The following is a 24,046-nucleotide window of genomic DNA, read 5'->3' on the forward strand; positions in this document are numbered from 1 at the left end:
CTTTCGCTTTAAGCTGGACAAAGTACCGCCGTCTAAAAGTGTACCCTATGATGATATTTTACTTGATTTAACATGGTTGATCCGTACACCCGAAAGGGTGTGAATTTGTATTTTTGTCTGCGTTGATCAGTGATCATCTTAATTTGATGTGCCAGTTTGGTATTCTAATATCATCCTAATGGTAGGAAATGAAATATCTATTTGCAACACACAGTGTAGCAGAGATAACTAGCTTGGTCTTTCAAATAGTCCAATGTCAGATATTATCGAACTTCAATTGCAGGGATAATTTCATGATTTGGATGTGAACCGCTGGAATGAGCTAATTATTCAACTTTTTTCAAATAACGCAAGAACATTAAGTGGGTGAAATACTTGAAAATGGACTTGTTCTCACAACTGCGGTAGTTTCAAGGGGGAAAAATTTAGTGGATTGTGCAGAGTTTATGAAAAATGACCATCACTAAAATGTTCGTCTGCTCGAGAAAAGTCACAGATCATTGTTACGCATTGTGTAAATCGTGTGCGTTGACCACCATGAATATATTCCCCATAAAAGATTGAGTAGTTTTCCTGTACTTTGCTTATAGTATTCCTTTAAACAGTTGGTAGGCTGAAGGCCAATAACTGTACAATTCGGAACATTCAAGAGCTGCCCCTTGTACATAAACAATGTAAAATACTTTAAATCAGGCCAAGAATTATCTCAAGAACTCCTCCTTACTTGTACATTGTGGTTCGGGGGGAGCTTGACCTTCAACTCGACTTGATTCGAGTTTAGTTCAACTTCAAATACTATGTTAAATCTATTTGAAAAAGTGGGCCTAGCAGGAGCTAGTAAGGCAAATTGGAAGTCTTCATGGGACTTGCATACAAAGTATGGGCATTTGGTTGTGTTTTAAAGCAAGATTACACCCAGAATTTTTATTTTAGGGTTCATCTTTATTTTAGGGTTCACCATCTCAATTTCTTTGAAGGTTAATAAAACAGTATTCTGACCTTGGGATACGGCTTCCGTTCATCTAGAAAGTGCGTATCAAGTTTCACCTTCCTCAAGTTTTTTCCCTTTCGACAGCTCATCGACGAAGAAACTTGACCGAAAATCTATTATTTCAGTAACTTGTCACTGACACACTTCAGATTGTTTTAAATTATATCATTTAATATAATATTTGCATTTATATTGTCTTTCGGTAGAATAAATTTTGTTACATGACGAGTGGTAACTCCTATACCTGGAATAGATTATTGTAGTGTTTTGAGGCAACGTCAGTAAGATGGGCCGGCTGACTTTGCATGGAAATTGGGAACCCGTAATTGGAAGGAACCTACGTCTAACCATAGACAATCCCCACAGAGTAAATTATTTTATTCAGTGAAAGCATTCTCTAGTTATCTCACGGAAATGGAAAAGTACACGGACGGACGACAATTGACACCAGATGATGGACATGGTGTCGACATATTGCCCCCTCGAAGGCGGGGGCATAAAAATGATGTCATTTTACTCCTTTCATTAAGATTCTTGTTGACTCTTTGTGTGCGTATTTGAGTAGATTGGAAACGAAGGTTTCAGTTGGGCTGGTCTTACCTTTCAAATCCCCAAGTGGCATAAGCTTGACTTTAAAGACAATACTGTGAACAGTTGACCGCAGACCATCTTTCATTCTGTCACGATAACAAATTACTTCGAATTCATTATCAGCAGAAGACCTGAAATAAATTGATGGAATCTGACATACATGTCTTCAAACACATGAACCATAGACCTGGACCGACCGAATCGAAACTCTGATAGCGTTATCAATGCCTATCAGTGGGAAAGGCCAAATGCAAATAGGCACTATCCCCAAATAGAAACTCGGTAGCTACAGGCGCTGTTAGGCACACCGAATAGAACCTTTCTTAGGCTATCACTGACATCATAGATAAGCCCCGGTAAGCTATTTCACTAAAGAGGGTCTGGACCGCCTTAAGCACACTGTTACGTGACTCTGTTGATCATTTCAGGGAAAATGGAGCGTTGAAGGTGGGGTGGCGATGGGCATTGCAGGACAGGGGCATACCGTTGCTTTTGGCAGCTATTTTATCCTGATCCCTATGACATATATGATGAGAGGAAGTGTTTAAAGCGGTATATTCCGTTTTCTGAAGTCAAGTTTTCTGCCAAGCTCGTGGACAAAGTTGATCCAATTAGTTGATAACAAGGATTCACACAGAGGATGGACAGGGGGGAGGCTGCAGGCTGTTAATCATTTTGATCATATTTAAACATCGTGAAGTGCATGCTTTATAGGTGAGAGCTATACACACAAACGAAACCGCGCTTGTCATCTATGCGTGAACATTTTTCAAAAGAAATGAAAAAGGCCAGGGGCCATTGTGCTCACTGTATAGATATTTGGTGGTTAAGAATTCTTGCTGGTTATTTAAGAAACATGTATAGTATATAGGTCAAATCAAAATCGGTATTACATGTGATGTATCCTGGAGTACCTACCATCAAAATGTTATTGAAAATAAGTTACTTATAAACGAGTTCTTACATTATTTATCTTTTCAGTTTTGGCCCCCCGATGGCCAAGTCGAGAATCATATTAGACCGAAATTTGGTTTTGGAGGTAATTTAACTTAGAGGGTCATGTGTACCAAGCTTCAAGTTCTTAGCTTCAGGGGTTAAGAAACGTGCTTTTGTTACACTCAAACGTCCAATTTACACCATTTGACCTCTGTGACCTTGAAAACTAGGTCAAATCGAAAACCAGTACGATATGTGATTTATCCTTGCTAGGAGTACCTACCATAAAACTTTCATCAAAAATGGGTCACTCATAAGAGAGATATCACACTTTTTAGGTTGCCCCCTGGTGGGCTGAATGGACTGAAATTCATTGTCAGAGGTCGCCTGACCAAAAGGGTCCCATTCCATATATGGAGCACAGGTCACCGGGGTCGTAGTAGAGGGTGAAGTAGCATCTGCAGTAGATATGGCAGTAGTAATTCAGTATGGTGAATGGTCTACTGCAAGCACTACTGCCGTGCCATATATGGTATTCAGGGGTCATGTGACATATAGGTTACAGTAGTATTGACAATAGTGTTTGCAGTATTCTCTGCAGTAGAGGGTTCAGTAGCGTTGAAGTCAGTCTCAAGGGTGGAGCAAAATTTCTGTCTAAACCTTTTGGACTACACTTTAGCTCCACCCTTGAGTACTGTGGTTACTCATCCAAGGTCAAATCATCACGATCATGGCCGGTAACTAGATTCCATTAAACTCTTCATCATCAGAGTCAGATACCACACGCAAAGACTCCAAATTATCAGATACAGCCAGAACTCTCAATTTCAAGCAACAAAATGCATAGCAGACGATGCTGACCTCTCACAGGGTCATTCCAATATAACTGGGGCCACTTCATTTCAACCATATTACCTGGATTAGCACAATGCTCAGGACCTCATCACTACATCAAACGATGCCTGGGTTCTTAATTCAGAAGTGCGCAACATTCTTTCTTAATTTCTTCGCTCTTAAGTGGGACTTTTAAGCATATTTCATGACAGAAAATCCGGTTCTCTCAAACAAATTTGGAGCCAATTTCTAGAAATACTTGCAGTTGGGAAAAACACAAGATAACTTATTTGACCACGAAGTAAACAGTCCAGTTCACCCAAGAACTACATGCAGTAGTCTACTGTGTCTGCTGTGTACAAAGTTTCAAGTTCATAGCCCCAGCGGTTAAGAAAGATGCCACTGTTATAATGAAATGGCCAAGGGCCATTGTGATCACCATATAGATATTTGTCGGTTAGGAGTTCATCCTGGTTGAGAAAAATGCTACATTTATGGTTGAGAAACATGCCATAGAGTTGCACACAAAATTGCCAATTTACACCATTTGACCTCTCTGACCTTGAAAACTAGGTCAAATCAAAAACCCGTATGATATGTGATTTATCCTTGCTACCATAACCTTTTTTTCAAAAATGGGTGACTCATAAGAGAGATATCACACTTTTTAGGTTGCCCCCTGGTGGGCTGAATGGACTGAAATTCATTGTCAGAGGTCGCCTGACCAAAAAGAGTCCTGTGTACAAAGTTTTAAGTTCATAGTCCTAGCTTTGAAAAGTGCCACTGTTTTTTAAATAGGAGACGATGACGACGACGACAGAAACTGCAGTATTGTATAGACTCACCTAGACATTGTGCCAAAAACAGGATATGGACGACGATGACGGACACTGCGTTATTGTGCAGACTCCCATGCAGATCGCCAAAATAGAATATTAAATGCTACACTTCCTGATCTAAATTTGCTGATTTTTGATTCTTTTAATACAATCTGGAAATTCAAATCTCCATGCTAAGTCAGATACAGGGCAGTGTTCTGGGTATAATCCCAGCCCTATACCCCTGCTTCTCCGATCCCTTCTCAGCTTTCATACCCAAGCCCTTTGGGTCACCCCTCGCATGATTGAAAGATATCTGCATGGATGGCATCTTTATTTTTGAGTAACCTTTGCATGGTGTTTGGTGTTTGGCAGCTAAGACAACTTATGTCTGCCTCAGATTTATGGACCGATCGAATGAATTCGCTTCGTCACAGACATTGCCATGTCACACAACCAACTAGTGCAAGTATGAGCACCAGGCCATGAACTTCACGCAAGCCGTGACATCAGATTTTGCCAGTTGCGCAACTTACATAGGAGCTATGAGGGATTTCCTGGGAAGCGATATAAATAGATCAACCTCGGTCCAAGAAAAGGGCCTACGATCACAATAGCCTACCATACCGTTAGCCTACCACTTACAGTAGCAGAGACTAACATCGTTTGGTTTCGGCCAAAAGCTTTCTTGACACTTGGTCCTTCATCCAAGAGGACCCTGGTCTTCAGGTAGTCCATAACTACCAACCAATATTGAACTTTGAGAGCAACGACTTGATTGAACACAATAGGGATGTGGTGAAGACACTGTTTCACAGAGCCAAAGCCAATGTTAGTGATTTGGAGTTCAAGAAAAAAGAGATAGATTATAATAATTAAGGTGGCCCTTCACCATCTTGACCTGCAATGTTTTTAGATCGCTAAATCACTCACCCAAAACCTTGACATTTTTCACATCAGAAGCTGTTTTTTTGCCCCAGGCAAGTAGCCTAGATTTTGGACTAATCAGAACATCTCTTACGGAACGATCTCAGCAACTACAGTAGTATCAGATTCTGAGTGACAATACAATTTGAAATATCCACGACAATACGATTTAAAATTGTGATAATTCATGTTTTGCCATGGCGCAGGGGAAACAGGCAGGTGAAAATTAAGGTGAAAAGTAGGTGAACTTAACTAGAGGCCTGGCAGCCTGAATAACTATGCTGGCAGAATTGAATAGCAAGGAATGAGATGAATGACAAGAGAATGTAACAAGTAGCATATGCATGTTTATGGTAGATAGGGAGATGTGGACAGACTAGATTAGGGAGAAGTTACAAGCATCTAACCCTTAAATGCCCTTTATGAATTTGGCCCCTAGGGTGGATGACAGTTGTGATGGTTTTATTTGAACTTCAGTGAATAAAGTAGTTGAGGGGTCCTTTTGTCACATCTGCTCTTCAATACCTTCAGTACCTTTGCTCAAACTGTGATTAAGCAGGTTAGCGCAAAACTGCTCTTTCAATACCTTTAGTTTGATACCATTAACGCGACTGCCTTCCTCTAACGGTGTTTAAGTTGTTTAGTAGGTCATTAAAGCAGATCAGGGTAAACCTACTCCTAAACACTTTTAATTTGATATCAAACACGGATGACACCTTTCACTTTAACCGTCTCCAAGTAAGTCAGCTTGTAATGAAAATGGGTTAGCACAAACATCCAATTCATTATCTTTAGTTTGATACCAAAAATCAGGCTACAACGAAGTCTTACTTGATTGTGACATCAGGCATAATGCCATCTCTTACATCACCCTCTTATATCGATCAGGCTGCAATGTGGTGACTTACTTGATTGTGACATCACCCTCTTCCCTCATATCATTCAGGCGACAATGCGGTCTCTTTTGGTTTCCTGGTATCAAATGATCAGACGCAGCGCCGGCTTTACACTGGCAGATAAACTAAACATAACAGACTCCAATTGCACCTCGGATAATTTATTTTCTGAGGCATTACCCTCTCTCACCCAGGGTCGAGCGCGACAGTAAAGAGGTAGAAATTTTAACTCGACTTAAGGTCGAGCATGACACTAAAGGGTTAGAGGTTGCATGTTATAATAAATATAAATTCAGAGGTGCATTTTTAATTACAAGGCTTCTTTATTCAATCAACTTGTATAATACAATAAAACAAGACCAAAACGTGAAGGACAAATCAGCTAAGATACAGCGTCTTCTTTCCTGATCCAGTCAATCTCATGACTGACTGGTTGATTGGTTTCGTGTCACCGGCTCCACAGCATGCACAGCAACACGACATTGCCTGTGGAGACCACTGGAATGACTCATAGATAATAGACTGCATCATCCTGTAAAAATGCGAAAAAATAGCACTTTGTGAAAAAACTCCATCAAAATAAGATAAGACTGTCCACTCAAAGATAACCCTGTCGACATTTATTATTGACATATCCGATTATGTTACGAAAACAATGAGTAGTCTGTGCTGATACACGAAACCGTGAGAGGATATACAACCCAGTATGGCTCGTTGTTCATGTTGGTGGTACGGTAAAACATGAATGTACAAAAAAAGATCAAAACTGTAGGCCCAGTTCATGCAGTTCCTCACAGTTTGGCGTATCAGCATAGACTGAGAATGGCAGTTTTTTTGTTCGTTAAAAATACCTCGCAATTCCATCAGACTACTTCATCGCAATCATTTGTGTACTCTGACCAGTGTCTCTATCAAAGGTCTACAACATCATTGTTATTTTGACAAGAAACATGAGAAAAAGTCAACTTCTTGTGAAGCGGTCAGCCATGCTCATCTAGTGTTCGGGTTTGTTTTGATTACGTCGATGATGTTCATGAATACAAAGAGGTCGTTCTGTGTATAAAATGTACATGGCGTTCATGTGTGTTTTGATCTTTCACTTCGACTCGATGACTGAACAAATTTAATGAGACAGAAAGCCGAAAACGGTAACACTTCCTATGAAAACAAGCTACGGGAGTCATTCTATATATGAGTTTTCAACGGTTCATCCCCATTTCGCCTACACCCATTTCGCCTACAAAATTTACCCGTTTCGCCTACTCACCATTTCGCCTACTCACCATTTCGCCAACACCCATTTCGCCTACTCACCATTTCGCCTACTCACCATTTCGCCTACTCACCATTTCGCCTACTCACCATTTCGCCTACACCCATTTCGCCTATTCACCATTTCACCTATTCACCATTTCGCCTATTACCCATTTTGCCTACATCATTTCAAATGTTTTATGATAGTGACTTCAAATTCAAAAGATGTTTCAGCCTTCTAGTCTAATTTGAAATGTTTATTGGTGCCAGAATTTTGTAACGCCTTTAGAAATATGCAGTTTATCCAACTAAATACCAACTAAATACTATCAGACGAACTGAGTAGGGTCATGAGTAGGGTCATGATTTGGCTGAAAACAGTGGAAATATCATGGTCTCTCAAATTTGTCTAATTTGAAGAAAAAAAATTCGTGGACAACCACCAGTTTTAATAAAATTTCACCATTTACTCGCCTGACTGTCTGGAATGTCATATCCAAATTTCAGATTCACAACCCGAAGCATTATTTGATGCAAGGCGGTCAAACTGTGACAATTTAACTGCAAAAAGGCTTAAAAAATCAATGGTGGTCTTGTCTCAAGAGGCCGGGTTGGAATGATAAAGTATGGTAAAGTTTAACTGGGAAATATGCTATAATATGAAGGAAAAAAACCAAGCTCAACAATTTGTAAAATTATTCAAATGTCCAGCGCACACCACTCTTTTCCTTTTTAGTAGGCGAAATGGGTGTAGGCGAAATGGGGGTAGGCGAAATGCGGGTAGGCAAAATGGGTAATAGGCGAAATGGGTGTAGGCGAAATGGGTGTAGGCGAAATGGGTGTAGGCGAAATGGGGGTACACCTTTTCAACAGTTGTCATGGCCAATTGTACCTAGCAAATCAAGAGAAAATACAGAGAAAACTAACCTTGATTTTCTGTCAATACGTCTACCGTACGTAGATGAACTGAGCGCATGAATCTGGGTTTCTCTACGCGTCTTTTATTGGCAATATCAATTAGAATTAGACAAAATAACCCCACAAAACAACCAGTTCCAAAGGCATGTTGACATTGAGAATCAAAATGAAGGGAAATACCACTTTCTAACTGCTCGTTATGACAAATTTAGATTGGAACTATGTCTTGAAATGACTGTACACACTCTATTTACATTCTCAAAATGGCCATCACATTATCAGCCTTGGCTGCAATGCCTTAGGGCAATGCCTTATGTGCGTTCAGTGCACTACAGAGACAGGTAGGATCGAGGCCGTTTTGGCAGTTTTGAGCAGACGGCAATTTCCAGCTTAAAATCTGCCAATTACGGGGCGTTTAGTCTTTCTGCTGTAAATAGCTATAATCCTATCGAAACAAGAGTTCAAAATATTGGTATCCTGGCACATTTCCTGGCCAAGCTTCAGGAAATTCTGATGAAAATGCAACTATTTTGCTGGAACTACTTTCAGCCAGCTCCAGTACAAACCATAAGCAGCAGATTCATCAAGGTTATAAGCCTGCCTCTCTAACTACTTTACCACTAGACAACTGATCCCCCAACTTACCAGTTATATGCTGCCAGTGTAAGCAGATTCCTGAGGGGCCATCCTGGGTGTTTCTCCAGGGTGCATGGATCACAGAAACATAAGACAGGCTGCAAGAAGCAATAAAAATTATTCTAACACACCATATTGTAATGCAGGATTGATTTTATGTATTTTACACACAGCCACATTTTCACTGCAGTAGTCACGCATTTTTAAGTGAGATATTGACAGCATGACTGAGCTGTACTCAGTAGGGCTGTTTAAACGGGACCAAACCAACCTCGATCGATCCTGATAGGTCTAGATTGGTCTGCCGGTGTAAACGTACGCAAGTGATCCAGTCTGTTTCAATGTGGTCTAAAAAGTGGCACATTTTTTATTTTTGGTCCATTTTTTGTGTAGTTTAAACGCAACACGTCTTTTTGAGACGATGCCATTCAAGATATTATGAGGGATGGGATCTGGTCTGGTATGGTCGATCTGGTTTGGTTTGATCCTGTATAAACAGCCCTGCTATGGTGGATTTGACGGACGGGTGCCACTGCCCGATAGTTTTCAGTATGTTTTGTAAAATCTTCAGTGTGATAGAATTGAAATTATCACCAAAATAAAAATTTGCCAAAAACCTTCAGCCAAAGCAACGGTTTGGGCCAATACTTTTTTGTAATTTGCATTTTCATTGCCACTCTAAACAGTTCACTGCCACACTTGTAGATTTGTGGGGAACTTTTTTGGACCATAAACTGTCACGTCCGCTTATGTGCGGGTAAATTACATTCCCATTCAAACCCTGTTAGAGGGGTTTTAATGGCTTCTAAATAGCATGTTCCTGGTATCCAGGTGAAGTTTTTCGTCTATTTCTATAGCAATGACTGCCACTTTACTTCAACCCTTTCATGCTGAAGTTGTACGAGATGGTAATGGTGAAGCAAATCACGGTAGATGAATCAATATGCTAGTTTTCAAGCAGTCATTTATAGTTTGGTAGTAATCGCTAGGAATCAACACCACATATGTGTTGCAGGGTCCCATAGTATGTTATATAAACAACAAATGTGTTGCATCAGCACTAAAGGGGTTAAATGGGTTAATTTCTATAGTGAAACGTTGTTGACTTTATGAAAAGAACGGTGCACTCTTACCAAGGGAAATATGGTGAATATTCTATAAGAATGAAATCCACACAGCTTTGTGATGAGAGCTATAGGTCTCTGCTGTACCAATTTGAAACCCTGCCGGCCATCTTGGATGGTTGATGGCACCCATTTCGAAAGGAACCTTTGTCTAACCATAGACAATCTCCCCAGAGAAAATAATTTCATCCGGTGAAAGCATTCTCTAGTTATCCAACAGATATGGAAAAGTTTACGGACGGACGACGGACATGGTGTCGACATAATGCCAATCGAAGCGGGGGCATAATGAGGTGTATTTATACACAAGAAGCCTGAGTTTATCCATTAAATATAATTCCATTCATGAGGGTATGGGTGAAGGAAGTAGACAATTTTCTTTTTTTTAAATCAGAATTTTTACAAAAATGAAACGGCAACAGGCCATTGTGCTCATCGTATAGATTTTGGTGCTTTGGAATTCATCCTGGATAAGAAACATTGTACATGTATAGTACATAGGTCAAACCAAAGTCGGTATGACATGTGATGTATCGTTGCTTGGAGTAAGTACCATAAGAATATCATCGAAAACATGTCACTAATAAACGAGATATTGCACTTTTTACCTATTTTAGTTTTGGCCTCCTGGTGGCAAAATTGAGTACCAAATCAGATCAAAATTCGGTGTCAGAGGTTACATGACGTAGGGAGTTATGTGTACCAAATTTCAAGTTGATAGCTTTAGTGGTTAAGAAACGTGCCAAAACTCGTATGATATGTGATATATCCTTGCTCGGAGTACCTACCATAACAATTTCATCAAAAATAAATCCTGACACTGGCTGGTCAGTGAAGAAACCTAGAGGTCTGACAGCCTGGTATAGCTAGACTGGTTGTGTGAGTATGGCTGCTAAGGGATCGTTTAAATATTACTTGTACATACACAAGAAGGGTTTTTTGACAATGCGTATGCACACTGTGGCTGACATTCAATAAGTTGCCCGACACGAAGGCGAACCACCTTTTATATCATACCGATAGTTTTCTAAATAGGCTGTTTTTATTATGGTTTCGAACTCAATCAAGAATTGAAAATAGTTATTATTTTAAAAGTATGACCGGTATATTCATAGAATGATCAATACACGTTCTGTTCAGTCATGAAATTCAGGCTCAGCTCCATGGGCATTCTCAATTATGTCAAAGGAATGCATGACGAAAACACAGAAATCGAGGTAAATATGAAGGTTCAAACGTACAGGAAAACGCATACAAAATGTACATAACGTTTTGTGGTCATTCTCACAAACCCAGGTCAACTTCGTATGGGTATCTACTATAATATGATAACCTGATCCCTTTTTTCAAGTGTGCATAGAAAAAGCACAAGATGGCCGTTGTCCTAGACATTGCACTGTAACCAAGGTAAAAAAAGATATAATCGATATGATGTCTGCCATGTGACAGCTTCGAGCCAAACAGATTCACCAATTTTGACTCGAGGTATGGTATACAATATTATTGCGCCATGACATGCCAAACAGCTGAATACATTTTGTACTAAACTTAAAATAATCTGAACATCAACTTCAACAAAGCAGAAAATTATTTTCAGTTACTCTGAGAGGCGGTACTGGTCAACAAAATTTGTATTCCACGGAAATTTCCCCACGAACATACCACCTACCAAATAGAACTATTTCAGGAAAAAGGTGTAAATCGTGCAGGTCCATCAGGAATACGCAAATTAGAAATCGTGGAAGCCTCTTACCAGAAGTACTGAACATGTCTGTTGGAATCAGGTTATTTTCCTCTAAATAAAAGCAACCAACCTTTTTTTTTTTCAACGGTTTTGGCCTGAAAACATTTTGCTCTTTAAAGATGACTGGTCAATATAAATTTGTATGGCCGAAGCCGAGACCTCAGGAATATCAGTGATGTACATTTGGAACTTCTGCTGCAGATACCATTACCCACAATGCACACCTCAAAAGTGAGACACCATTGGGTGCACTTTGAATAAATGTGTCCAGATATCAGTTTACCAAATATCAGGACGGTGAACCTCGAACGTCATAAGTCATTCACTGACCTCCGTACTGTATCACTAGGCTTTCATTTAAAACGTGGTTGTGTAAAGAAAAAATTGACCAAGCTATTTGTAGCTATAAAAACAATTAACACCAAGAACATATCTTTCTAATTTCTTAAGTTTATTATCAAGTTGGTATCAAAATAAATTCCTACATATTCCTTCGCTTTGTCGTATTTGTTGCTGTAACTTATTTATATAAATTTGATACACAATGTCAATCTCATTGAAATCTCAAATCTGATATCTCAAATTAAAATGCATTTTGAGACCAACTTGATAATAAACCGTAGTTATTCAGAGTGATATGGTGGCGTTGATTATTTTTAAAGATATTAATAGCTTGGTCAATTTTTCTTTGCATTATTACGTTTAAAATGAAAGCTTTTCTGATACAGATCAGAGGCCAGTGACTGAATCGTGTTCCAACTTCATTGTATGAAGATTTTAAACAAGAGGCCCAAAGGCCGGGTGCTAGCTGAAATGTTGTCCATACCAGATATGGTACCAGTAAAATACAAGATAGAGGACAAACTACGAGTGCAACGTGCTAAAAGTAACCCCTTCGGAGGCATTTGGATGGGAAAGTAACGTGATCATAAGGTTTATTGCACTACATGTAGCTGAAACATTGCTTTTAAGTTGCTGAATCACCTGCAATATCTATTCATCTTAGGGACCGTCTCCACATTGATTTCGTTCAAACGCGTTTGAAACGTCTCTAAGATCGTTTGAAATTCGTTTGAAATGTGAACAATAAAAACGCACCCAAACGATCTTGAAACGTTTGTAAAACGATTGTCAAACGCTGGCCCTACCGTTTATTTCCCGTTTGAAAGCGAACGCAATTTCGTTTCACCCTAAACGAACTTCGTTTGAAGAGCGTTTGAAATTCGTTTGAAGAACGTTTAGAAAAGCGTTTCGTTTTCGTTTCGTCAAAAACGGCATTGCGCCATTTGTCAGCAAACGCGATCCAAACGCTTTTCGTTTTCTTTCAAATAGTTTCCGTGAAAAAGAAATATATTCCTGCCGTTTGTGTTCAAACGATTTCCAAACGGCTGGAGTTATCGTAAAAAATCATGAAAATGGCGACCTGTGCAAAACGAACAGTGATTTTTTTCTGCTTCGATTCTAAAATATGTGGACAACAGTGCTCTTGGATGCCAATTCAGTGACCACATTACGTTTGCTTTTCAAGGGTTAAACACTATTTCTTTGTTAGAAAAATGTAAAAAGATTCGGTGGTGTGCTTTTACTGACGTATTCATTTTGGTCGGGACGAATGACTGTGCTGCCAGCGAGCCCTGATTCTCGACGAAGGAAATTTGTGATCGCATTTATGTAAGTTTTCCAGCTAGCAGTCATCATGGTAGTGTTAGGCCTGCATTGATGTGGAAGGAACATGGAGCTAGTAAAGTTTGGCCATAAGTTTTATATGACGTAAAGTCCTTTTTAAATCAAATGATGAAGAAGCAATCATTGAACTTATGCAAAATATTGTAAACATTGGAAGACATATGGATAGACAACTTCAAGTATAAAATTGCTTGATTAAGTTGCTTGTTTCGAAGAAGAGGGTTTTGAATAGCGTTTTATGGTCTCTGTAATATTGCTTTCATGAAATAGTATGTCATGTTACAAGTGCTGCACCAAATTCGTGTTTGACAGTTTCGACTATTCCTCCGAGGAACATCGATGACAAAGCGTGGTTGAAGGCAAAGCAGATCAACAAGGCTATCAAGGCATTGAAGATGACGTATGTATTTTGTTTCAAAAGAACCCACGGACCACTTCATGAACACCACATAAACATCCTTCAACTTGTCTGAAGTTTTCTGTGGTGTTTCAGAGGTGTTTTGAAGGGTGTTTTCTGAGGTGTTTCAGGGATTATTTTTAGTAGAGTTCTAATACACGGCAATCCCCACAATGACGTCATCGATATCACCATGAATATTGATGTTACGGCTTTTTTTCATCGCCCTGAACTCTATAACGTAATCATCTTTTGCAGATGTATTTGATTTTTACTGATTATAGGCCCCAGATTCTGATCATTTCGGTGCTTTTGAAGCACTTTTTGGCTCCGATTAACATCACCGGCCGGCGAGGCCGGGATTTTGTCAATCACGCATACATTAGCATGTATTAAGCTCCGCCCCCCGTTATGTTAACGTCATCCTCATGGCCGATCCCGCGAGCTGTCGAGTATGTTGAGCGAAGAAAACGGAGAACTGTGTGACGGTTGAAAGTAGGAATCAGAACTAAGAGCCGTAAATGCTTATCGATGAACTATCATGCCCATCTGACTGTTTGAATGATTAATGAGCGTGTTATTTTGAGAAAGGAGCGAGCGAATATGTCCGGAAATAGATCATTCGCGAAACGGTATAGCGAATAGACAGGGAGATCACTACACTACTTCCTTTTGCAATGTTGGGCACACTCGTAAAATCGCCATACCCACGTGTGAATGGCTGTGGAGCAACTCGCCACCCCCTGGTGATGGACACAAATTTGCTGAAGGCAAATTTCGCAGTTCTAATGCAGTGAAGACATGATGCTTTTTCTACCTTCCCAAAAGCAAAATAATGTCACAACCTGTCCTACGCATTTCCAACAAAACAATACAACCCAGCTATAATAAACATACTAACCAACACAAAATCGACAATATCTTCAGATTTATTACGATTCACCACTGATCAATTCACAATTACAACCCTCAAATCTTACAATATATAAAGACTCTTCACCATTACAAAAAGATTTTAGGTCTACAATTCAAATAACAACCATCATAATCACCACAAACACATAAAAACACCCAAGTCTAGTCTTCACTTGTACCAAAACTGCTGACAATTTCCAGAACCGTGTCCAGCTGCCCTGCACACCTGGCAGAACGAATATGGATAACGAACAGCCACATCTTCAACTTTAGATGTACGAGCCCCCGGTAGCTTGAGAGCAATCTTCACAAGCTGCGTCAACACCTTACTTCCTTCCAAAGTTGGGTGCAATCCATCATTGCGGCTCACCAAATCTGCTTTTGCTGGCCTTTCATCCTGGCTGCTATCTTTCTGCCCACGGCCTCTACAAAAAACACGCTGAAATCATAACACACATTATATACCATGCACATAACATTACAGCTACGAATACTAATATGAACCGGCTCTATTACACTTGCAAAACTTATGTTCATCACAAATCAAACACTAAGCCTGCACGCCATGAGTATCTCCATAGTAATAACATCCTAACCAAAATCCACTTACACAAACATTGCATATCTTCACTGCATACGTCATATGTAGGCTGATATATTTTTTTGATTCCTCTGAGAGTCTTTTCATCCGTGAAAGGAATGAAGACTCCATCAGTCGAACCGAGTTGAAATTTCAACAGAACAGAAAACGACTTTAGTGATAGCCAATAGGCCGTCAAGCCTAAGAAGTTTCCAGACTTGGCAGCTCCTGTACAAATGTAAAATGATGATTAAATTGGTTTCACATGTACCAAATCCAAACTTTTCTTGTATCTTTTTTTTTGATGAAATGTAGTGTACTTTTTTTCCCTTTAAGTAACACTGATAGAGGCCCATGCGTGCCTATCAATCAAGGGGCGGGTTGACAAGACTGAGAATAGTGTTGTACCGGTATTGATTATAATTCTATTTTTATGCCAATATCGATGGTTTGACGCAGACTTTGTGTCAAAATATTGAAAATAAGGATAAGATACTGACATAGTGAACCAAAATATCAAAGTGTAAATGGGTGTGCGCATGCTACAATCCAGCCTTTCGTTCCAGTTAATACATGTTTTAATGTATTTAAAAAAAAGAGCATTCAGAATTATGAAATATCAATGCACTACCAGAAGCCTACAGAAGCCTTAAGACCTCACGAAGCTGACCAGATAAATGTGCAAATTCATTTCATTATTCTAAATATAATTGTTAAATTGAAGCAGCTTGTTTAGAAAGTGGCAGCTCAGTTTCCCTTTGAGTGACACTGACAGAGGAACATGCGTGCCTATCAAACAACGGGCGGGCTGACAAGACTGAGAGTGAGAATAGTGTTGTACCGGTATTGATTATAATTCTATTTTATATGCCAATATCGATGATTTCACGCAGACTTTGTGCCAAAATATTCAAAATAAGGATGACATAGTGAACCAAAATAACAACGTGTAAATGTTGTGTGCTGCAATCCAGCCTTCCGTTCGAGTTAATACATTTTTTTTCAAATATCAATTTCAAAAGAATGAGCATTCAGAAAATGAAATCTTTATGCACTACCAGAAGCCCACAGAAGCCATAAGACCTCACGAAGCTGACCAGATAAATGTGCACGTTAATTTCATTATTCTAAACATAGCCTTCTCTTGATTTGATAATGAAAACATGAAAACAGCTTGAATTTCCGGTAGGCATCTTCATTGGTGGCAGAAGGAAGTGTGAACACAATTTATGAAACCAAGTATAAATACAGTACGGTAGATGGTTGGTATATCAAAGTTCGAAGAGAGCATTTTAGTATAGCAATTAGCATTACATTATAAAATCAAACCTACCTTTTTCTGCACCTGGTAGGCCTATGTCATTGACATCACCGGGATCCATCATGCTGAACACAAACCTGAAATAATTGGTGGTGGAGATGGGGTTTAAATACATGTACGATCGTTTAAATCTTAAATGCATTGGGGAATACCGGGGAGAATACAGTCACCCAAAAAATAATCTGGGGGTATCGGTATCACTCAGTATCACAACGCCCTCAAAAAATTTCTCTTGTTGTTGTCGGTTGGATTAAAATTCTAACATTTATACGCATGTAGTTACTTTTCCAAACGCTACTTCAGTCTGTTAACGTCATTAAGTAGGCCTAGGTCATTTGGTTGGTAATAAAGAGTGGGTAAGTTCGAAACTTAAATAGTCATATACCAAGGCAATACGGCCACCGCGCTGACGATGTTTATTATATATTTGTTTTGCAGCTTGGTATTGGCAGGACTCATTCAAATGGGAGAGCCAAGAGTACCAATATAGAGAATGGCTAGGATAGGCTATAGTGACTACTAGTATAGCCTACATGTGCAGTTACACAACGGCAAGTCTTGGAGGCAGGAATGATTCTGCCTATACATACATGTCATGTCTGGGCCGACCGCAAGATTGATGTGCGCGAATCGGTACTAATTTAATTCTAGTCATAGACCTAGGCCTACTTGATACAAGCCTGACTACTTGAAATGAGAATTTAGGATTGATATTCAACACATGTGATCGGCCCTGATGTCACAGGACTGTGAAAAGATAGGCCTATAAAAGCACATTTATTGGCCGAGTACTAAAAACAGTGATACTGTAGCAATTAGTAGCAAATTTCTCTAGATGCAACTGTTGAATCTCAATTAGACTTACCGATAAAGATCGAAAATAACAAAGATAAATGGGCGAAATACACATCCGTCTTTCAAGATATAAATCAATGAAAGAATGAAACAAGAGCATCGCATGCGCATTTCGTGCACATTTCGTTTGAAACGAAGTACGTTTCAAGTTCGTTTGATAGTGCGTTTTCCGTTCGTTTGAAACGAATTACGTTTCCAGTTCGTTTGAAACGAAGTGCGTTCGACAATCGTTCCGTTTGAAACGAAGTGCGTTTGACAATCGTTTGACGTGCGTTTGAGATCCGTTTAGTGCGATCGTTTGGAAATCGTTTGGCAAGCGTTCTGATCGGGCGTGTTCGTTTGGGAGCATTTCGAAATTTTCGTCTGAGGTGTGCGTTTGTTTTCAAACGCTTTTCAAACGGCTGATAAACGGATGATTTTCGTTTGAATTTCGTTTTAGAATAAACGCTTTTTGCCCGTAGGTCTCAAACAGCCGAAACTCTGATTTGCTCAATGATCATTGGAGGATGGAATGTCATGATCAATAGTCACAAAGTTGCTAGAATGATGCACCAGTAAAAATAATTTCAAAACGACTAATTGGATTACAGCGGAGTCATTGTTCGTGAAATTTTCAGACTTCACCTCTTGTAGTCATCATCATACCCAAAGAATTCAAGATGATGATGAGAGAGTGCCAAATTCTATGGCATGTACAATCACCTGCCTCTGTTTAACACGCTCGCTGCCAAGCTACGCACATACTCCAAAACTGGTTCCTGCTCCATGGCCAATGCACAAGTTTGTCATCACCATTGCCAGGCACGAGTATTTTCCAGCAGTCTATGCGTTATTATATGTACAGTACAACCTCTCTATTGCGGACACCCATGGGACTGGGTCCAAGTGTCCGCAATAGAGAGATTATGCCAAATCGTCCGATAGGTGGAGTTGAAGTTCCCGCCTTGGTCTGGGTTTTCTCTACGTCAACATCTAGCGTAGAAACTTTGAACCTGTTGGCTGATCGGTCTTTGCTTGTGATATTGCGTTGAATGACGTGAGCTGCTTTGGAACTCTGAGAGTGAATAATCTCTCTAGTAAAAGGTGCCCCTTTCATTGCAAAATCTCCAGGACATGTCATAATGTGTGAAAAAACACCATAATTTCTGTCCATCAGTCACCCTTGATTAATAATTAATTTTTTCTAATTTCTCTACTCACGCATATTCGCCGCAACACTGACAAAACCGCGTGGATTTATGAGTGTCTGTTGAACAATACTCCTCAATAGGCCTACATGATTAGGATATTAATAAGGATAAAAAAACACAATGCCATGGGGTAATTACGCTGATTAATTACGCAAATATCTCACCATCAGGCCTACTCGACTCTCCAAGTGCACGCGGGAAACCATTGTTTTTGCCTATTGTCCTTAATTGGGAGGGAATTTGGACCAAAAATTGGCCATCGCCCTGTCCGCAATTCGGAGTAGAGAGGTGTCCACCGTACAGAGGTTTTTGTTATTGGAAACGACTTACAAAAAATCGGGACGAGCCGGACGTGTCCGCTAAGGGAGGTTCTACTGTATTTCAAATGACTGGCAAGGGAGAATACGCTCCCGTTCTGTAAAGCATCACAGGATATACCTTTGTTATGGGATATACGTTTATTTTAGTGTGTTAATTATGCACTAGGTGTGGCATTGGAGCAAAACGCAAAACCTGGTAAACGTGGGAAATGGCGGTGCACTAAAAACGAAACGGCCAGGGGCCACTGTGCTCACCGGATAAATATTTGGTGGTTTGGAATTCATCCTGGTTAAGAACTAGAGCCTGGTGGCTACGATAGCTTCGCTTGGTGGACAGTTACAGTGTGTCAGACATGTCAATCAGATTGCTTGCTACAAACTTATTTAATTGACGTCCTGATTTGACTTCATGATCAGGTTGCGGTTCTTTGATACATAATACCATACGCAACAAGTGCACTGGTCTCAGGTCAGCATGGTCTGGAATAAGCCATGTCACCTGCAGGTTATTTAGGCCATTTATAATCAAACGAGCCGGGCGTTCAGTGTTAGTCTCGTGCGTAACCCATGAGTCTAACATTAGTGCAACTCACGATGTATACACGTGGGAAGGAACGGAATAAACGGAGACTACAACAGCTCTTCTATTCTCTGTACGTCGGCCTTCTATACAACGATATAGTGCAAAGCGTGTAGTGGCAATCAATGATATTACATAGAAAATTCTACATACCCCGTATAACCGATTTAATTGAGCACTACGTTTGTATTCATTTTTGAGACAATAAAAGGTACACATTTATGATGAAAGGATGTGGTGTTGTGATCGTCAACAAGAGCCGGCAATTGTACTGGACTCCTTGGGTCTATTCAGGCTAAGCTTGGTCGTTTGTGCTGAGTGTTGGGTTGAAGTTCAGGATGAGTGTGGTTATGGCAGGGAAAATGGACTGTGAGATGATTGGTGCATTTGACTTTATTGTGGAGGGGTATTAGTCAAATTTGGAGTAGTATGGTGAGAATTGGGCTTTGGTCAGTATATGACTGCAAATATGACAGGGCACTACAGACTATTTCATGATCAGACCAATAATTGTCTAACACACCAACAAAGTCAATGCTGTTTGATGGGATGTCAGTGCTGAAGACTAGATCTAGTTTGGAATTGTAATCAGTGGCGTTGTTGGTCATGTATTGTCGTAGATTGTATGCTTGGTACATGTATGTTTCTAACTTGGCATTGTAGTTTTCAGTTCCACGAATGGATTTCATATTGAAATCTCCTATTACAATGTATTGTTCATTTGGTTCATATGATAATAGACATTCTTGTAATTTATAGATAAGATTTTTGGAAAGTGCAATTTGGTGATGCATATATTGCGATGACATGAAGGACTGTATGGTGATGAGGGGGCTGTATGCGGAGTGATATGGATTCAAAGTCAAAACTACTGATGGATTCTTTTTCCAATATTTTGATATCATTTTTCACATACATAATTGAGCCATGTGGGGGTCTTTGCATACTATTGGCTATTGTTTGGTCATTGCGTATTAGCTGGAAGTCAGGGATAGAATAATGACTGTCAGGATCAGAGGGTTTGAGCTTTGATTCTGCGAGTGCAACAATAGATCCAGCATTGATGTTTGGGTCTAGTCTTAGATCATTGAAATTTGCATGGACCGATCTTGCATTGTGGTAGACATATTTGACTTGATTATTAGGTTGATAGGACAGGGCAATTTGGATTATTTGATGATGGGACCAGCTTTGGGGAATGACAGAGCAAGTGTTAATGTTTCGAGAATTTGATTGATTACTGAACACCATGTCTAACTCTGTATGTTTACATTCTTTTTTGGATAATGGTGGTTGTGCTTTAGTGGTTTGTTCTATGATGAATTGTTTGAAATGAAATGTCTGTGCCATCAAAGTTTCTATGTCTTCTGTGTATTAGTTGTGCATTATCATCTTTAGGCGTTTGTCATCTTTGTCTTGGTTGTGAACAAGAAGAGGCTTGTTAATGTTACCGAAATTACCAATGAGGAAGAAGTTGGCCATTTGTCTGTATGGCAAAAGGTATGTGTGTTAATTTATTTACCCTTGGAGTATACATACTGTATGATACTCCCAAGATTTACCCGTTCACTGCACGCTCAGTGCATGCGTTTCCCGCATGCATTTGCTGTATAGTCCTGTTACATTTATTTATACAGCGGTGAACGCAGAACGGAGCATGGAAAAACCATCACTCACAAAAATGGTTGTTTGAGCACTCGTGACACGTTTACAAAAGTTAAAGCAACTATTTTTAGTGGATGTTTACCCAATGAGTAGCGTCTGGGTCAATATAAGCTGTTAACATGAGTTTAAAAGCGCATAGTGTAACGCAAGGTTCCGGCTTGACGCTAATCTCCGATGATGGCATCCGCCATTCTGACGTATTCTCGAAACTTCGGGATCGTCAAATGGAATCGACATCACGTAATTTCTGACACACACTGCTACAATTCATCATTTTATTGTTCTTTAGCAGTATTATTACGCCACCCGTATTGGCAGGGCAGCTTGAACACAACTGCGCTTTGCATTGACCAATATTCCCCATTCCAAACCGAAGGACAATCCGACAAGTTTGTCATTATACTTTCCAATCATAGTCAAAATTTTCTGAAACAATCGGCAATGAGAACAAACTAATAATTTTAAAACAATCACAAGAATGTAATCAACACATACCACCTGGTCTGAAGAGCGGATGATCGACTTATACCATTGATTGAAGGTGATTTAATTCGTTGTTCGTCTCGCTTCAAACTTATAAAATGGCTGTCGTCCACACTTGTAGTATGCAGCTCTAGCGGCGCAGAACAACACTGCGCATCTGGGATAACGACGGATTCCCTCAAACCGCGAAATTCAAAACTGCTGGCAATGTGCCAACTAACATTTTTGCCCAATACCGCCAACTAGTGATGTGAAACGTAACTAATCAATTTGATATCGAAACCTCTATATCATGCAGACCTCTAAAACTTCATTTCAAACTTCAATCTGCTGGAATAAAGCAAATGGGCTTTTTTAACCTTGACCTACTTATAACTGAACTGTAGGTCACACTTACCTAAATCTGTGTAAGCATGTAAAGATGCATAATAGGTGTCTACATATTAAATTTAGAGAGTCTATGACCAATAGTAAAGAAACGTGCCACCATCAAAGAAATTTAGAGTTCGAGAAAATTTAGAGTTCGACCTCTGTGACCTTGAAATGAAGGTCAAATCAAAAAATTGGGTTTCAAAGACCGCCTCCTATATTGCAGACCAGCAGTCAAATAGCGCTGATTTTCATTCTGGAGTAAGGTCTTGACTAGGGGTACCCACACACCAAGTATGAACTTTCTGGGTCAAACGGTTAAGAACCGTGCTACTATTTTGTCAAAAGTTAATAACGGACGACGACGACAACGGACGATTACGGACGCCAGACGCTGCATTATCATATAAGCTCAACTCACAGGTGAGCTAAAAAGGTCAAACCAAAGTCGGTATGACATGTAATGAATAGTTGCTTGGAGTACCTACCATGAAAATATCATCGTAAACAAGTCTGGTAAAGAAACAAGCTACATATATAGTACATAGGTCAAACCAAAGTCGGTATGACATGTGATGTATCGTTGCTTGGAGTACCTACCATAAAAACCAACAAAAAAAATAAGCGAGAGATATTGCACATTTACCTTTTTTAGTTTTTTTTAGTTTTGGCCCCCTGGTGGCCATGTCCAGAATCAGATCAGATCAAAATCGGTGCCCGAGGTAACATGATGTAGGGAGTCATGTGTACCAAATTTCAATTTCTTGGGTTTATTGGTTAAGAAACGTGCCATAATTACACTTAAAAGACCAATTTACGCCTTTTGACCTCTGTGAAACCTCTTCACAATTAGGTTAAATCAAAAACCCGAATGATATGTGATGTATCCTTGCTAGGAAAACTTACCATAAAAATTTCATCAACAAGAGGCCCAAGGGCCTGGCGCTCAGCTGAAATGGATAGGTGAAGGCAAGGGCCAAGTGTCTATCGGTACCGTTATTATGAGGCAACGTGAAGCTATAAAGTCTAGCACGCAGAAGTGCTGATGCGAAAGACCTTCTTGCTATATCAGTGCATGCTGAAGTACTGAGTTGACGTCACCCTGGTATTATGACGTAAAGTCATTTCTATTGCCGTTGCAGTAGTGGGGTGTGTGATGACGTCAAGGAGTTGTGTGGTGACGTCAAAGAGTGGAGTCCTTGTCTTCATGCAGCGTAGGTGGAACTAATAACATGCACATGGACACAAGGTACATAATTATTACAGTGTATTTTGTGAGGTGGGGCCTGGTGCTTTACAATGGTCAAATGAACCGACTGTTGTCTGGACATTGATGAAGTGAATGCAGCCAAATGTTTGGGACGGTCTTTTTTGTATGTGAAGAAAAGAAGATAAAGAGTTGGTTAACAAAATGAACTTTATTGGTGCGGCAGATATTTGATGCCTTTCGGCAGATATTTGAAGCGTCTTGCGGCAAATATTTGTTGCCTTGCGGCAGATATTTGATAACGCTCTCCAGGAATGGAAAGCAGTAAAACGAGTAAGCACACCATACTCTGAATGTGGGAACAGCAAGTGCTTTCCTGGACTTGAAATGTGCCAACGACTCCTCTTGCAATAACCAACAACAGTTAATCTGTAAAAAAAGAGAAGAGAAATTAACACTGACTGAATAAAAAAGGGTGACATAGACGGGGAAATGTACACCACCGGATACAGTCTGTGCTTGATCAGGCATCGGTCAGATGATATCCTGAACAAAGCATCTATGGAAGCAAATCCAGAAAGAGACTTAACCTTCGAAGGGCACACTTATCACTCAGTGAAAAGTCAGTCCTGGGGGTTGTTTTCCAATTCAAAATAAAAGTGTAACCTCTTTAAATTAGTCTCACAGACTGAACCATAACACTCAACAGCTAACCGTGCCCACATGATGACTGATGTGAGCCAAGTTGGGCTTAAAGATGAGCGAGTGGTGTACTACATTTTGAAAATTGTCTATCGTCTACGACATGT

General features: G+C 39.8%; 1 protein-coding gene across 4 annotated transcripts in view; it reads right to left on the reverse strand.

The window, feature by feature from the left end:
* Nucleotides 1–24,046, reverse strand: part of LOC135491759 (ubiquitin-like modifier-activating enzyme ATG7) — a 380,340-nt gene that overhangs the window by 237,226 nt on the left and 119,068 nt on the right. For all 4 annotated transcript variants that reach the window (XR_010447875.1, XM_064777886.1, XM_064777888.1 and 1 more), the window contains exons 6-7: nt 8,811–8,899; nt 1,592–1,713 (exon numbers count right to left, since the gene is read on the reverse strand). Coding sequence is in view for 3 of the 4 variants with exons in the window: in XM_064777886.1 (XP_064633956.1) it covers nt 1,592–1,713; nt 8,811–8,899 (211 nt within the window). In the remaining variant the exon portion in view is untranslated. The remainder of the gene's footprint in view (nt 1–1,591; nt 1,714–8,810; nt 8,900–24,046) is intronic.

This window comes from Lineus longissimus, chromosome 7, assembly GCF_910592395.1.
Source record: "Lineus longissimus chromosome 7, tnLinLong1.2, whole genome shotgun sequence".
In the NCBI taxonomy this organism is placed as follows: Eukaryota; Metazoa; Nemertea; class Pilidiophora; order Heteronemertea; family Lineidae; genus Lineus; species Lineus longissimus.